This window comes from Hypanus sabinus, chromosome 1 (genome assembly GCF_030144855.1).
Source record: "Hypanus sabinus isolate sHypSab1 chromosome 1, sHypSab1.hap1, whole genome shotgun sequence".
Taxonomy (NCBI): Eukaryota; Metazoa; Chordata; class Chondrichthyes; order Myliobatiformes; family Dasyatidae; genus Hypanus; species Hypanus sabinus.
Window position 1 is genome coordinate 138,427,172 of NC_082706.1, and position 15,916 is coordinate 138,443,087.

General features: G+C 42.2%; 1 protein-coding gene across 4 annotated transcripts in view; it reads right to left on the bottom strand.

The window, feature by feature from the left end:
• Positions 1–5,876: 5,876 nt before the first annotated feature.
• si:dkey-284p5.3 (uncharacterized protein LOC557830 homolog) overlaps positions 5,877–15,916 on the bottom strand; it is a 38,851-nt gene continuing 28,811 nt past the window's right edge. For 3 of the 4 annotated variants that reach the window (XM_059977034.1, XM_059977013.1, XM_059977022.1), the window contains 3 exons: positions 14,564–14,848; positions 9,197–9,343; positions 5,877–7,004 (listed from right to left, as the gene is read on the bottom strand). In XM_059977034.1, coding sequence (XP_059833017.1) covers positions 6,982–7,004; positions 9,197–9,343; positions 14,564–14,848 — 455 coding nt within the window. In that variant the 3' untranslated portion in view covers positions 5,877–6,981. The remainder of the gene's footprint in view (positions 7,005–9,196; positions 9,344–14,563; positions 14,849–15,916) is intronic. The other variant, XM_059977027.1, reaches the window with a different exon arrangement.

Sequence of the window (15,916 nt, forward strand, 5' to 3'; positions counted from 1 at the left end):
TAAGATGGTGCTGGTGAAACTCAGCGACTACTTGCTGGTGGCAAAGAAAACAACTGAATACTTTATTAAACCCATTTTTCCTGGTAAGTGATCACTGCAGGGCCTGTAACTTCCCTGTTGGAGTTGATCTTTTAAACTGCCTGTACCACCTGCCATCTTTGCGGTGTGAACTGAAGTCTCAAATGTGCAGGATGGTTACAGTGAAGTGCCTACAGGCCAAATGGAGACAGCATGGTCTGGGCTGGAGTGGACTTGGAGGCAATTTGATACAGCATACGTGAGGTGAGGCAGAGTCAAGGTAGATCCTGGTACTGAGAACAAGGAAAGACCGGAGGTTTGATCGATCTAAGCACTGAACTGAATTGGAAAGGTCAGATACGGGCCAAATCGGGGTGGCGGGGCTTAGGCCCGAGAATGTATCGAGGTGGCAGGGCCCAGGTTAGAGCAACTTAAGCACCAGACCAGATTGAAAGGATCAGGGTGTCAGGGCCGGAGGTGAAGATGGGCAGTTTCAATTCACTGCTCGGTGAGCTTTACCCGTCTCTGCACTGAACTAAGGTCGTGGCCTGCAAATAATGGGCTTCTGAATTGGCTACAGTGATGGCTCACTTTCATGAACTTTAGTTCTGAATGCTATTTGCTTACTCTTTATTTGCACAATTAGATTGTTTTTCTCTCTGCACAGCGGATGTTCATTCTTTTGTTTCAATGAGTTCTAATGCCTTTCTCCTCTCGTTATGCAGCACAGAAACCAGCTCTTCAGCTCAGCTTGACTGTGCCAACCACAGTGCTTCCCTGAGCTAGTGTAATTTGCTCAAGTTTTGCCCATGTTCCTCTAAACTTCTCTAAGTGACTGTCCAAATGCCTTTTAAACATTGTAATTGTCCTCTACCACTTTCTCTGGCAGTTTGTTCTACATACCCACCACCATCTGTCTGGGAAAAGTTACCCTTACAGGTCCTATGAAATATTTCCCCTCTCACCCTAAACTTATGCCCTCTAGGTTTTGACAGCCCAACCCTGGGGAATAAACTGACCATATACCAGATCCCTAAGACATAGGAGTACAATTAGGCCATTCAGCCCATCAAGTCTGCTCCACCATTCCATCATGACTGATCCCAGTTCCCACTCAACCCCATACACCTGCCTTCTTGCCATTTACTTTGATGCCCTGACCAATCAGGAAACAATCAACTTTTGCCTTAAATATACCCACAGACTTGGCATCCATTGCATTCTGTGGCAGAGCATGCAACAAATTTACTACTCTTTGGCTAAAAAAAAAATTCTCTTTACCTCTTCTAAAGAGTTGCTCCTCAATTTTGAGGCTGTGCCCTCTAGTTCTGGATACCCCGACCATGGAAACATCCTCTCCACATCCACCCTGTCTAGTTCTTTCAACATTCAGTAGATTTCAATGAGATAGTCAGCATTCTTCTAAATTCCAGTGAGCACAGGCCCAAAGCTGTCAAACACTCCAATTATGTTAACCCCTTCATTCCCAGAATCACCCTCGTGTACCTCCTCTGAACTCTCTCCAAAGACAACACATCCTTTCTGAGATATGGGGCCCAAACTGTTAACAATACTCCAAGTGCAGCCTGACTAGTGTCTTACAAAGGCTCAGCATTATGTCCTTGTTTTTATATTCTATACTCCTTGAAATAAATGCCAACATTGCTTTTGCCTTCTTTACCACAGACTCAACCTGTAAATTAACCTTCTGGGAGTCTTGCACGATGACTCCTAAGTCCCTCTGTACTGTTGATGTTTTGAACTTCCTCCCCATTTAAATAATATTCTGCTCTATTGTTTCTTTTACCAAAATGCATTATTGTACATTTCCCAACACTGCATTTGATCTGCCACTTTTTTGCCCATTCTTCCAATTTGTCTAAGTCCTGCTGCATTGCTTCCTCAGCACTACCTACCCCTCCACCTATCTTCATATCATTTGCAAGCTTGGCCACAAAGCCATCAATTCCATTATCTAAAGCATTGACAAACAATATGAAAAGCAGCAGTCCCAATACTAGCCCCTGAGAAACACCATTAGTCACCAGCAGCCAACCAGAAAAGGCCCTCTTTCGTCCCACTTGCTGCCTCCTGCCTGTCAACCATCCTGCTATCCATGCCCATATCTTTCCTGTAATGCCATAGGATTTTATCTTGTTAAGCAGCCTCACATGTGACACCTTATCAAACACCTGAAAATCCAATTAAATGACATCCAAATCCTCAAAGATTTATCAGGGAAGATTTCCCTTTACAGAAACTATACTGACTTTGACCTATTTTATCAATTGTCTCCAAGTACCTCTAAGCCCCATCCTTAATAATACACTCCAACACTTTTCCAACCACTGAGGTTAGGCTAACTAGCCTATAATTTCCTTTCTTTTGCCTTTCTCCCTTCTTAAGGAGTGGAGTTACATTTGCAATCTTTCAGTCCTCCAAAACCATGCCAGAATCAAGTGATTATTGAAAGATCATGAACATTGCATCCGTTATCTCTGCAGCAACCTCTGTTGGGACTGTAGGATGTAGTCCATCTGGCCCAGGTGACTTAATCACCTTAAGACCTTTGAGTTTGCTTAGCACTTTTTCCTTTGTAATAGCAATGGCACTCACTCCTGTTCCCTGACACTCATGGACCTCTGGCACAATGCATGATTTTGTAAATCCCTCAGCTTCCTGTACTGCAGGGGGGGAAAAGCCCCAGCTTATCCAGTCCCTCCTCAAATACGTCATCCTGTCTCAGCAACATGGTGGGATCAAGTCAAGTGACGTAGTTTCAGAATATGAGATTACTTATGGAGCTGAGGAAGAATTTCCAAGAGTTGTGATCTGTTTGGTTTTTTTTGGAAATTTCTACTTGAAGACTGAGGAAGCCCTCCCTAATTGTTTGAACATATTCAGTGATGCGACAGTGTTTTAATCCAACAGGCATGTTAAGGGTCACAGGGTGCAGACAGGTCCAGAGCAGGCTTGAGAGGCCATAAAGCTTGCAGTTCTCATTGATCACGTTCTTGGCTTTGTGCAGAGAGATATTTCCATTGAAAGCTTCAGTTTCATTAGAACACCTTGCATTCTTCATTAAACAACCTTAGTAATCTCTGGTAAATTGGCAGCACAGCACAGCTGGTCACAGCAACTTCTATGGGACCAACTAAACATGTTATTGCCTCTATAAACATATTTTTTATAATCGCTAGACCCTGCTGGACTTAAGTATTGCAGGTCTACCCCATCAGTGAGTTGTTCATTGGTGGAGAACCTGAAGGAGCTCGACTTGGTGCAAATCGTGTTGCTGCCTTTGTCAGAGAGGCATTGGAGGAGTTGGTGCACAGTGATGGTGTGCAGTTTAACAGCAAGTGATTGGCTTAGTCACATGTGATGGCAAGACCCTATTGGACATTGTTAATATGGAATACTGCAAGTCTGATTCACTGATCTATTGGCGAGTGGTGTGGGAGCTGCACAGCCTTTGTCATAGCAAGGACAAGGCCTCCAGCCGCCCAGCCTCCCAGGAGAGACGCAGTGGAGTCGGTGCGCTCTGCTGGAGTGCCAGGGACAGTATGGAACAATATCCAAGCTGGAGATGGTGCTGCCCCCCCCCAGTGCTTGCCTGGCAAAAGACAAGCCATATTGTATTTGACTGCAGACTGCTGCAACATTCATGAACTCAGGGTCTTGGACTAAATTTTTTTTGTGTGCTTAACTTAACTAAAACTTGAATCAATGAAGGATGCTCGACAGCTGTGGCAGGGCTTGAATACTATCACCTCTTACAAAGTAAAATCAGGTGACATAGACAACAACATGGCCTTCCTTTCAGATGAGTTCAATGCCTTCTATGCATGATTTGACTATCAAGCCATAGAGGAACCCCTGCAGCCCCTGATGATCCTGTGATTTCAGTCCCAGGCTGATGTATGAGCAGTTTTCAGGAGGGTGAACCCACAAAAAGCATCTAGCCCTTATGGGGTGCCTGGCCACATACTAAAGACTTGTGATGATCCACTGGCTAAAAATGGTCACTGAGATCTTTAATCTCTCACTTCAGCAGTCTGGGATATCCACCAGCTTCAAGCAGACTTCACTTTTACCGGTGTCTGAGAAGAATGTAGTGAACTGCCTCAGTAACTATTGTCCAGTAGCACTTACATCCACAGTGATGAAGTATTTTAAGAGGTTGGTGAGGAAACATATCAATTCCTGCCTGTGAAATGACTTGGATCCATTCTAGTTTGCCTACTGGAGCACAGCAGATGCCATCTCATTGACTGTACACTCAACCCGGAAACTTCTGAACAGCAGCAATGCATACATCAGGATGCTCTTTATTGACCACAACTTGGCATTCATTGCCATCAATCCCTCAAAACTAATCAATAATCTTCAAGATCTTGGCCTCAATACATCCCTGTGCAATTGGATCCTCAATTTCCTCAGATACAGGCACTTTGGATTGGCAACAACATTTCCACAATCTCCATCAGCACAGAAGCACCACGAGGCTGTGTGCTTAGTATCCTGCTCTACTTCCTTTATACTTCTGGCTGTGTTGCTAAGCACAGCTCCAATGCCAGCTTCAAGTTTGCTGATAACACCACTGTGGTTGAATCTGGTGACAAATCTGGCCGAGTGGTGTCATAACAGCCTCTCACTCAATATCAACAAGACCAAGGAGTTGATTACTGACTTCAGGAGGAGGAAACCAGAGGTCCATGAGCCAGTCCTCATTGGAGGATCAGAGGTAGAGAGGGTCAGCAACTTTAAATTCTTTGGTGTTGTCATTTCAGAGGACCTGTCTGAGCCCAGGACATAAATGCAATTACAAAGAATGCATGGCAGTGCCTCTACTACTTTAGGACTTTAGATTCGACATGACATCTAAAACTTTGAGAAACTTCTGTAGATGTGTAGTGGACTGTATTTTGACAGAGTGCATCACAGCCTGGTTATAGAAATACCAATGCTCTTAAATGAAAAATCCTACCAACAGTAGGATAAGAGACAAGAGCCTCAGGACCTACGCCAACAGGTTCAGGAGCAGTTATTACCTCTCAACCATAAAGCTCTTGAACCAAAGGGGATAACTTCACTCCAGTTGTCCCATTGAAATGTTCTCACAATCTATGGACTTGTTTTCAGTGACTTTTCAGCTCATGTTATTGATATTTATTGCTTATTTATTATTATTGATTCTTTTTGTACTTGCACAGTTGGTACAATCTTTCATTGATTCTATTAAGGTTATTATTCTATTGTGGATTTATTGAGTAACTTTGCCATCTTATATGAGCTATATCTTCATTATGCTTTGTGTTATTGTTGGTACTGTGTTGTGCATCTCGGCCTCGGAGTAATACTGTTGTGTATGATTGTGTTCATGAGTATTCATGTATGGTTGAATGTCAATTAAACTTGGTTCCTTTTTTTTCAAAAACACAAGCTGCAGGTGCTGTAATCTGTAGCAACGCACAATCTGCTGAAGGAACTGAGTGGGTAGTGCAGTTTTGGGGGGAGAATGTCCTGATGAAAATATTGGTGGTGCAGGGTTTTGACAAGAAATGTCAACAGTTTCTTTCCTCCCACTGATGCTGCTCAACCCTCTGAGTTCCTCCAGCAGACTGTGTGTTGCTTGGTTTACTTAATCCTGGATCAAGCGAGAAATTGAAAAATAAAACTAGGTCAAGGTCTTAGACCAGAGATTGGGCCAGAATTAGAACTAGAGATCTCAACCTGATGTGGTCATTAAGTTTTGCCTTGCTCTGCACAGTAACTGCAATTGCTATTTCTTTGGGAAACCATGTGAAGTGTGATCATAATGGAAATGCAAGTTAAGAATAAGCCACATGAAGACATGGTATTTTTGAAAGCTGTTATATATTTCACATCCTTCAACTTAGACACCTAAGCAAATCAAAATACAGGTCATTTTCAGGAAGTATATAGCTCTTGTGATGCATCATCTCCCTTCTCAACATAACAATATGCAGAGATCAGGAAGCATTTCCAGGCTGCTACTTGTTTCAGCTGGTTCTGGGCTCTTCTGCTTCTTAAAAGTCCATCTACCTAGCCTAGTCCGTACACCATAATTCATAGTATCTTTGCAAAACAAAAATATCTTATTAAAAATTATATTTGATCTGTTAGAACAAATTTCATATAAACATTTTACATATGTGACCAATCATGAAATGATTTATATTTTTTATCTACATAATGCAGCATTGAACATTAAAATAACCATTTTGGTGGAAAACCTAATCAAACCATCTTAGCCAAGCAACAGTACCCAGTACTGCAAGCAACCTGGTGGAGCTCTTAAAGTCCATTCTCCAACAGAATAATTCATACTATGAAGCCTTATGTAATATTAGTGTTACAAAACAAGGAATGCCTTTATAAAATGATGATTTACTTTCTGTACTGCAGCAGTTGAGGTTACATAATATGACCAGATTGTTACAATCACCTCTTTTTAATTACAAGTTGACTATTCAATGCCATTTTGTCTCAATTTTTTTCTTTTGTTTAGTTTGCTGGTTTTCTTCTGAATAAATTTACGAGCAATTTTGTTTTTAAGTTGTGATATTCCAGTCGCATGTTAGAAAGATCGGCAGTGTGGAGATTTTGTTGACTTCATGGTGAATGTAGAGTGAAAAGTACCAGCTGCAGAGGAAAAAAACTGTCCCTGCCTCTCACCTGTACAGTGATGTGACTGTATTGTCTAAGCAGATCAATAACACACCGAGTTATCCAGCTGAATGTATTGATTGGCTATAGCTTGGCAAATATGTGTAGAAACACCAGATCAAAAGTTGAGTAAAAGCAGCTTCCTCTTTCTTCGGCAGGATGGCTGATACTGACTCTTAAAATCTCTCAAGGAGAGTGATTGCAAGATTTGAAGTTCCAGGTGAGAGGAGAATATTAATTGGAGAGCTTCTCAAAATTGTAGCAAGCAAAGGTTTAATCTTCTTTATTTTTTGTTACTAAAAGAAAGAAAAGATTGAAAGTAGGTATTACTTTGGATATCTACACAACATAGACAATAGCAAAATAAAAACAAATTGATTAATTTAAGACGATAGATATAGGAGCTGAATTAGGCCATTTGCTCTGCCATTCAATTACAGTGGATTTCTTTTTCTCAATCCCATTCCCACTGTTTCCCTGTGGCCCTTAACCCAATTATTAGTCTACAACCTGACAAACTCTGCTTTAAATATACCTAATATCTTGGCCTCCATATCCAGCCTTGGCAACAAATTCCACAGATTCTGGCTGAATCATAACTGGAATTTTTTCAGCCAGCATTCTCTGGCCGAAGAAATTCCTCCTCATCTCAGTTCTAAATAGGTATCCATTTATCTGAGGCTGAGCTCTCTTTTTAGATTCTCCTAGTAAGGGAAACATCCTCTCCACAACCATAAACTGTAATATTAGAAGTATTCTATCACAGTTTATTTATTAGTAGTTAGATCACATAGCACTGTTTATTTCAGTATTTTGCACTTGGATATTTGTTTACTATTTTTGTTTTACTATTTACTATTCCTCTGCCACAGGAAACAGTTGAGGCCGGTTCATTGGCTATATTTAAGAGGAAGTTAGATATGGTCCTTGTGGCTAAAGGGATCAGGGGATATGGAGCGAAAGCAGGTACAGGGTTCTGAGTTGGATGATCAGCCATGATCATACTGAATGGCAGTGCATGCTTGAAGGGCCAAATGGCCTACTCCTGAACCTATTTTCTATGTTTCTGTGTTTCTATTAGAGTAAAGCTTGGTATCAGCCATTTCTGGTTTACTTCACATTGTACAAGAATTCAACTAGAAACCTTCTGATATGAGGCACGTTTGCACATCACCTGTGAACTCTATCGAATGGCATTGGATAATGCTGGGATTTACTTGGAAGTCAGCATGGAAGCAGATATCTGAGGAGAAAAGCTGTTCGAAAATACTAACACTTGAATAGCCTTGTATGGATTTTTACCAAAATTTAATTTACTTATTACTGAACATAGGACAGAGAGCAGCTCAGGAACAGACTTTTTGGAGCACCATATCTGTGCCAAACATGATGCCAAATTAAACTGAATTTCTTCTGCCAGCACACAATCCATATCCCTCCAACATCTAAAAACTTCTTTAATGCCACTATCGTATTTGCTTCCTCCACTACCCCGGAGGCAAATTCCAAGCACCTAACGCTCTCTGTGTAAAATAAACAAATAAAATCTTTTTTATATTGTCCCACATATCTCCTTTAAACTTTCCCCTTTGCAGGTTAAGTGCATGTCCTCTAGTATTTCAGAAACATAGAGATTCAGTAGATGCTGAAAATCTGGAGTAATACACACAAAATACTGGCGGAATTCAGCAGGTCAAGAACCATCTATGGAGAGGAATGGAGAGTCAATGTTTTCCTTCAGAATTTCCCATTTTGATCCTGAGAAAAAGATCCTGATTGCCTATACTCTCTGTCTCTCATTATTCTATAAACTTCTATCAGGATTCTCCTCAGCATCCAATGTTCCAGAGAAAACAGCCCAAGTTTGTCCAGTTTACGATACGATGGATTCCTAGCCTCACAATCTACCCTGTTATGATCTTGCACTTTTCAATTGCTTTTCTACATCGATTTTGTTTTACTAGTTTAATGCACTGTGTAATTATTTGATCTGTATAAACAGTATGCAAGACAAGCTGTTCACTATATCTTTGTGCAGTATATGTGTCAAAAATAAACCAATACCATTATCAATACCAGCCTCTCCTTATTAGCACATGCTCTCTAGTTCAACTCAGGTTCTGAAAATTTACTTTACTTGTTAATGGGTAACAAAGACTTGTTATTTAATCCAGTCTCACAGTGGAAAGCATATTTACAGTGCTGGAAACTACCAAGGAAGGGGGTTTAGTGGATATACCTTGGGCCATGGTTATCTAGTTACCAGCTTGCATCTGTGATTCTGTAATCTTGTAGGAGTATTAGGTTGGAGATGCTGCAAATAGCAGCTATGGGCACAGTTGGATGAAAGTTTTGGTTCAGGGGCCTCAAGACTATAAGAAATTCAAGATAGGCAATAAGATGGTTTCTCCTTGTTAACCTATTGCTCAGCCTGTTTAGTCTGGTGAGGGATTTGCACATTTAATAAACAACTTTATTCCTAACATACTTGGTTCTATCGGCTCAGGAGGCAAAAGGTCTTCTGAGGTCTCCAGTTCATTTTCCTTTTCATCATTGGCATTGATGGCTGTCTTGCTCTCCATTTTCTCTCCCGTCTCACCTGGACATGGAAACCATGAAATCTGAGTCAAGTTACCTACCCGGATGAGAACAACATAAGTGAGTAAATCTGAAAATGAATTACTGGAAGTTGTATGATTTGATACTGAGGCTTCCTCCTGCATTATTTCAGTGCAATCCAATGTACGCTTGAGGAATAATGCCTCTTCTGTCTGGGCACGTTGCAGACTCAATATTAACTTCAACAACTTTAGGTAATTCACATTCTTTGGCTGCAGCAGAACTGTCTGTTTCTTAAGCCAACCATCTGTGATATTGGCTCAGTTTAGCTCCTTCCACTGGCACATCCTGATACCACTATTGTCACTTACACCACTACGTCACTTCGGGGTTGAGTTCTGCATTATTTCAGATTGCACTGCAATCTTTGTACCATTTCTGTTGTTCGGCACTTGTATTTATTATTACCATGTATACCGTTTACTCTATGGGCTTCATTTCAATTTCATTCCACCATGAAGTATATGACAAATAATCTAATCTAATTCTACTGCTACAACGAGGCCACTCTCAGGTTGGAAGAGCAAAACCTCTTATTCGTCTGGGTAGTCTCCAACCTCACAGTATGAACTTTGATTTCTCTAACTTATCCCCCTGCCCTCTTCTCTCTTTTTTCATCCCATTCTGGCTCCCCTCTATTCCCTTCTCTTCTCCTCACCTGCCCATCATCTTCCCCTGGTACTCCTCCCCCTTTCCTTTCTCCCATAATCTACTGTCCTATCAGATTCCCCCCTCTTCAGCCCTTAACCTCTTCCACCAATCACCTCCCAGCTTCTCATTTCATCCCCCCTCCTCTACCCACCTACCTTCCCCTTCACCTGGTCTCACCAATCACCTGACAGCTTGTACTCCAACCCCGTTCCCCCCCCCATATTCTTATTCTGACTTCTTTGCCCCTTCCAGTCCAGTCCCGATGAAGGGTCTCAGCCTGAAACATTAACTGTTTATTCCTTTCGTAGATACTGCCTGATCTGCTTAGTTACTCCAGCATTTTGTGAGTGCTGCTCTAATCTAGTCCAATTCTTTGATCTATAACTATCTGTTGACTTTAACCCCATCAATCTCTTCATATTCCCACAGCCAATCCTAACCTCATCCTAATACACAAATACTCTTTTTGTCCTGCCCATCCAAACCCAACCCAATTCTGCTACTAAATAAACTAATTTATGTTTTATCTCTTTCCAGATACACTGCCTGACCTGCTTGAACCTTTACAACATTTTCTGCTTTTATGGCAATCTTGGGGATGGTAGTTGAGTAGTGTAGCTGAATAACCAATGCATTTTGCACATGGCATTCACTGCAGTCACTGTGCTGGTGGTGGAGGGGATGAATGTCTTGAGTGATAGATGAGGTGTCAATCAAACAGGCTGCTTTGTTCTGTATAGTGTCAAGTGTTTTGAATATTGTTGGATCTAGATTCATCCAGGTGGGGTGGAGTACAAGGTATTGCAGTCTTAGAATTAATGCTAGACAGGAATCAGTGTTGGAATTTGGGGAAGTCTATGTCACAGAGTCAGACCTTTAGCTCATTTGGGAAAATGAAGAGGCAATAGATAGGAGCTACAGGGAGGTAGTCACTCTTAAGTTGCAAGAGGCAGGTAACCAGGTGACTGTCAGGAGAGGGAAAGGAAATGGGCAGCCAGTGCAAGAGTACCCTGTGGTCATTCCTGTTCCCCTCAATAATAAGTATATCACTTTTGATATTGTTGAGGGGGAATGACCACCGGGTGGAACTGCAGTAACTGTTGCTGCCATTGAGCCTGGCATTGTGGCTCAAAAGGGAAGGTGTGGGAGCGAAGAGGACTGCAGCGGTGATAGGGGACTCTATAATTAGAGGAGTGGACTCGAGATTCTGTTTACTTGCAAGTGACATCCAGATGTTGCATTGCCTCACAGCTGCCAGGGTCAGAGATGTTTCTGATTGGGTCCATGGCATTCTAAAGGGGGAAGGTGAGCAGACAGAAGTCTTGGTATATATTGGCACCAGTGACATGGGTAGGAAAAGGGAGGAAGTCCTGAAGAGAGAATTTAAGGAGTTGGGTAGAAAGCTGAAAAACAGGACCTCTGGGGTAGTAATCTCTGGGTTGCTGTCTGTACCACATATTAGTGAGGGTAAGATGGAATCATTTGGCAGATGAATGCATGCCTGAGGAACTGGTGCAGGGGCCAGGGTTCAGTATTCTAGATCATTGGGATCTCTTCTGGGGAAGGTATGACTTGTACAATAAGAACAGATTACACCTGAACCCAAGCAGGACCAATATCCTGTGGGTAGGTTTTCTAGAGCTGTTGGGAACGGTTTAAACTAATTTGGCAGGGGGATGGGAACTGGAGCGATGGGTTATTTGCTATACAAGTAGATGCAGTGTGTAGTGAGACTATTGGGAAGGACAGCATATGACAGAGGAAAATTGCAGTCAGTGGGGTGAGTTTAAGTGTAACATGGGGACAAGATCAAAAAGGGTATTGAATGAAGGTGTTATTTCTGAATGCACGCAATATGTGGAATAAGGTAGATGATCTTATAGCACAGTTAGAGATTGGCGAGTATGACGTTGTGGGCATCACTGAGTCGTGACTGAAAGAAGATTACAGTTGGGAGCTAAACATCCAAGGATACACGTTGTATGGAAAGGACAGGCAGGTAGGCAGAGGGGTTAGCATGGCTCTGTTGGTAAAAATAAAAGAAATCAAATCCTGAGAAAGAGGTGACATAGGATCAGAAGCTTTAGAATCCTTGAGGGTAGAAATAAGAAATTACAAGGTAAAAAGACCCTGATGGGAGTTATATACAGGCCTCTGAACAGTAGCCAGAATGTGGGCTACAAATTACAACGAGATTTAGAAAAAGCACATAATAAGGGCAATGCTATGATTTCAATATGCAGGAAGATAGGGAAAATCAGTTTGTTGCTGGATCCCAAGAGAGAATTTGTAGAATGCCCATGAAATGGCTTTTTAGAGCAGCTTGTCATTGAGCCTACTAGCAGAAATGCTATTCTAGATTGGGTGTTGTGTGATGAACCGGATTTGCTTAGGGAGCTTAAAGTATAGGAACCCTTGGGAGGCAGTGATCATAATTTGATAGAATTCACCCTGCAGTTTGAGAGGGAGAAGCTAGAGTAAAATGTATACTATTACAGTGAAGCAAGGAGTATTACAGAGGCGTGAGAGAAGAGCTGGCCAAAGTTGATTGGAAAGGGACACAGGCAGGGATGATGGCAGAACAGTAATGGCTGGAGTTTCTGGGACAATTCAGAAGGTGCAGTTTAGATACATCCCAATGAAGTAATAGTCCAAAGGCAGGATTGCACAACTGTGGCTGATGAGGGAAGTCAGAGACAACATAAAAGCCAAAGAGAAGTCATATAATATAGCAAAATTTAGTGGAAAGTTAGAGGATTGGGACATTTTTAAAAACCAACAGAAGGCAACTAAAAAAATCATAAAGATGGAAAAGATGGAATACAAAGGTAAGCTAGCCAATAATATTAAATGGAATACCAAAAGTTTCTTCAGGTATATAAAGTGTAAAAGAGAGGCAAGGGTAGATATTGGACAGCTGGAAAATGATGCTGGAGAGGTAGTAATGGTGGACAAGGAAATGGCGGACAAACTGAATAAGTGTTTTGCATCAGTCTTCACTGTGGAAGATATTAGCGGTATGACAGAAGTTCAAGAGAGTCAGGGGGTAGAACTGAGTACAGTTACTATTACTAGGGAGAAGCCGCTTGGTAAACTGAAAGTCGATAAGTCACCTTGGCCCAGATGAACTACACACTAATGTTCTGAAAGAGACAGCTGAAGAGATCGTAGAGGCACTTCTTTCAAGAATCACTAGATTCTGACATGATTCCGGAGGACTGGAAAATTGCCAAAGTCACTCCACTCTTCAAGAAGGGAGGGCAGCAGAAGAAAGGAAATTATAGGCTGGTTAGTTTATAGTCAGTGATTGGGAAGATGTTTGAGTTGATTGTTAACAACCAGGATGGACAAAGGAGAATTGATAGATGTTGTGTACTTGGATTTTCAGAAGGCCTTTGACAAGGTGTTGTACCTGAGGCTGCTGAACAGGATTAAGAGCCAATTAAATTACAGGAAAGATATTAGCATAGATAGAGGATTGGCTGATTCGCAGGAGGCTATAACTGGGAATAAAGAGAGCATTTTCTGGTTGGCTGCTCGTGACTAGAGGTATCCTGCAGGGGTTGATTTTAGGACCACTTATTTTTACGTTGTATGTCAAAGCTTTATTTGACAGAATTGCTGGCTTTGTGGCCAAGTTTGCAGATAATATGAAGATAGGTGTAGGGGCAGGTAGTGTTGAGGAAGCAGAGAGGCTGCAGAAGGACTGAGGAGAATGAGCAAAGAAGTGGCTGATGGAATACAGTGTCAGGAAGTGTATGGTCATGCACTTTGTTAGAAGGTAGACACATTGGTAGACACTATTTTCTAAACGAGGAGAAAATTCAAAAATCCAAGGTGCAGAAGGGCTTGGGAATCCTCATGCAAATTTCTCTAAAGGTTAACTTGCAGGTTGAGTTGGTGGTGAGGAAGGCAAATGCAAAGTTAGCATTTATTTTGAAAGGACAAGAATATAAAAGCAAGAATGTAATGCTGAGACTTTATAAGGCATTGCTTAGGCCTTGCTTGGAGTATTGTGAGCAGTGTTCAGAAGAGGTTCACAAAAATGATTACAAGCATGAAAGAGTTATCGTACTCACTGGAATTTAGAATAATGGAGGGGGTGATCTCATTGGAACCAATAGAATGTTGAAAAGCCTAGATGGGGTGGATGTGGAGAGGATGTTTCCTATAGTGGGAGAGTTGAGAACCAGAGGGCATAGCCTCTGAATAGAGCTATGTCTACTTAGAATGGAGATGAGGAAGAATTTTCTAAGCTAAAGAGTGGTGAATCTGGAATTCATTGCTACAGATAGCAATGGAGGCCAGATCATTGGGTTTATTTAAAGCTGAGGTAGATGGGTTCTTGAGTAGTCAGGGCATGAAAAGTTACAGGGAGAAGGCAGGGGAATGGGGCTAAGAGGAAAAATGGTTCAGCCATGATGAAATGGTGGAGCAGTCTCAATGGGCTGAATGGCCTAATTCTGTTCATATGTCTTATGTGAAACATTTGTGGGCACCTTTACAAGGACAATTACAAAATTACAAGTGTTGTCACTGACTGCAGAATATGGGTCAGTGTTTCAGATCACAACTGATATGTTACCTTCAATCCGGTCCTCCAAAGGAAGAACCTTTTCAATATCATCAGCACCAGAGAGTGCAGTCTCTTCCACTGGAGCTGCTGACGCCGCTCGTTCTTCAGCAGTCACCCCTGCATGAGCTGAGCTGTCTTCAGTATCTGTGGTTAAACGCATCCCATCTTCTGAAGGGCTTGGCTCATTGGTGACAACCTCATCAGGACCAGGGTCGGCTGCCCTGGGTTCCAATAGTTGGGCCTGATCTGAAACTGTTTCCCCTTCATTGGTTATAGGGCCATTTACATCTGGAGCTGCATTTATTCCACCAGTGAGGATCCCATCAAAAGAGAGGCAAAATGTTTTTGATCAGTAAATCTATTTCCATTAATCATATGCTCTCAACATTAACACAACAATACAGCACACTTAACATGAGAAACACCTCAAGTCTGTATTTGGTGCTCCCAATGTGGCTTCCTCTACATCATTGAGACCAAGCACAGACTGGATGACTTCTGCAGTGAACCTACTCTCAGTCCATAGTGGCCATCCCAGGCTCCCAGCTGCAAACCATTTCAGCTCCTCTTCCCGCCCCGGCGTGTCTGTTCTTAGCCTTCACCGCTGCTAGGATGAGGCCCAACACAAAATACAGGAACAACACCTTCTATTCCGCCTTGGTAGTCTACAATGCCAAGGTATTAATATTGTTTTTCGATTTTAGTTTCTTCCTCCTTTGCCTCCCCTCCCATTCTCTCCCCTGCCTCTCTTCTTCCATTTCTGTCCCCCCTTCTCTCAACCACTCCCACCCCCAATCACCCATCATCCATCTTTGATCCCTCCCTCTCCTGTTTCCATTCACTCACTAAACACACAGTTCACCCAAGGTTCCCCCCTCCACGATCAAGTTCTGGTTCCATGTACCATTCACCTCTTGCTTAATAGTTCCCGTTCTCACCTCCTTTATGTATCAGAGTTCAACGCTGGTGGTTCTTTATTTTCCTGCTTATCTCCCATCAGACTCTGTCTCCAAGATTCACATTCTCCTCCACCCCCTAACTCACCCCATCACCCTCTCCTCTTTATTTTCCTTCGCTCTATCTAACTCCATCAATGATTCAGCTGCTACGGTCTCCCAACTTCCCTACCCTCCTCTTCCCAGCACAAACTGTCATCATCTTACACCCCTCCTGTCCACCAGTCTCCTCAGATTCCTGTCTTCCCTCCTCCTGTTTATATCAGCCAACTCCCTTCTATAGTCCTGAAGCAGGGTTTCAAACCCAAACAATTATTTTCTTCCCCCAGATGCTGATCAACCCAATGATTTCCTCCAGCATTGCACTATTAATGTGTCAACGACAATCTGAATTATCAGAACAGGT